The sequence below is a fragment of the Apteryx rowi genome, unplaced genomic scaffold, assembly GCF_003343035.1.
Source record: "Apteryx rowi isolate R43461 unplaced genomic scaffold, aptRow1 scaffold_315, whole genome shotgun sequence".
Classification (NCBI taxonomy): Eukaryota; Metazoa; Chordata; class Aves; order Apterygiformes; family Apterygidae; genus Apteryx; species Apteryx rowi.
The window spans coordinates 125019-126216 of NW_020449586.1; the positions used below are offsets into that span (position 1 = coordinate 125019).

Here is a 1198-nt window from a genome sequence, read left to right on the forward strand (position 1 = left end):
GGGGGGGGGGCAGATAGCGAGACGGGGCAGGGCGAGGCAGGAAGCCCGAGGGTGGGGAGCCGCTTCGGGGCTGGGTTTAGCCCTCGGGGCGAGAACGGCCCCGGAGACACTTACACTTCTTCAAGCACCTCGGGGTCCTCCTGCGTCGGGGAATCCAGCCCCACTCCTGCGGGAAGGGGGGGCGGAGATCAGCATCGTGGTGCCGGGAGCTTTGCAAGGAAGCAGCGGCTCCCGGTGCAGCAGGACGGGGCTGATCCCGGGAAGGGCACCGGGCTGGGCTGCCCCAGCATCGCCCCCGTGCTCAGCCGGGGTGCAGGGCAGGGGAGGCACGGCGGGGGAGGGGGGGGTGCACGGACCCCCGTGTTAAGCGGGAGCAGCGTGTCCCCAGGCTGCAGCACCCGCATGTGCCCCCGGGGGGCTGCGGGGGTCCCGGGCAGCGAGGCAGCAGCACCGGGCAGGGTCTTTACACGCTCTTCCCGGGAGGGAAGAGGGACCGAAGCGAAAGGAGCCTCTCGAGAGGAAGTTTCCGCAACAGGAACCGCGGAGGCCGGGCCTCGGCCGGCGCGGGCTCGTTTAAAATTCAGGAGTGACTCAGAGCCGGGGCCAGGGAGCCGCGGGCGGCCGCCTCCGAGGGGCTCCCACGTGCTCCCGAGCGGAGCCGGCCCCCCCCCCCGTGTCCCCCCCATCCCCCCGGGCCCGGGTTTCGGGGGTSCCGGCACTCACCCGCGTCCGCGGACTCGGAGCAGCCGGAGTCCTGGGACGAGTCTGAAGACACCGAGTCCTGGGACAGCCGCGACCAGTCGCTCTTGAAGGACAAGCCGAGGATTTTCCTCTTGGGGGTGTCGCAGTGGCTGCGGGGAGCGAGATGCCAGCTGCAGCCCGGCGTGGGAAAGCGCCCCCCATTCCCACCCCCGACACGGGGCAGGGGACCGTCCCGGCGCCGCGCTCACCTGCCCAGGCCCGTGAGGTTGTCCATGTCCAGCGCCAGCGTGGTCACCGGCGACATGCCGGCCGGCTCCGGGGCCAGCAGCGCCGCCAGCCCCGGCAGCCCGCAGGGTCGGCGGGGGCTGCGCCCGGGGCCGCCCTGCGCGGCCATGCCGGGATGGGGGATGCAAAAAAAAAAAAAAAAATTTAAAAAAATTTAAAAAATTAAAGAGAAGAGACTGAAAAGCAGCGGGGCTTGCGGCGGAGCCGGGCT

General features: G+C 70.5%; 1 protein-coding gene across 1 annotated transcript in view; it reads right to left on the reverse strand.

Moving 5' to 3' along the window:
* Positions 1 to 1122, reverse strand: part of CDC25B (cell division cycle 25B) — a 6682-nt gene extending 5560 nt beyond the window's left edge. The window contains exons 1-3 of the mRNA XM_026070601.1: positions 951 to 1122; positions 724 to 851; positions 115 to 166 (exon numbers count right to left, since the gene is read on the reverse strand). Coding sequence (XP_025926386.1) covers positions 115 to 166; positions 724 to 851; positions 951 to 1096 — 326 coding nt within the window. The 5' untranslated portion in view covers positions 1097 to 1122. The remainder of the gene's footprint in view (positions 1 to 114; positions 167 to 723; positions 852 to 950) is intronic.
* Between the last annotated feature and the right edge of the window lie 76 nt (positions 1123 to 1198).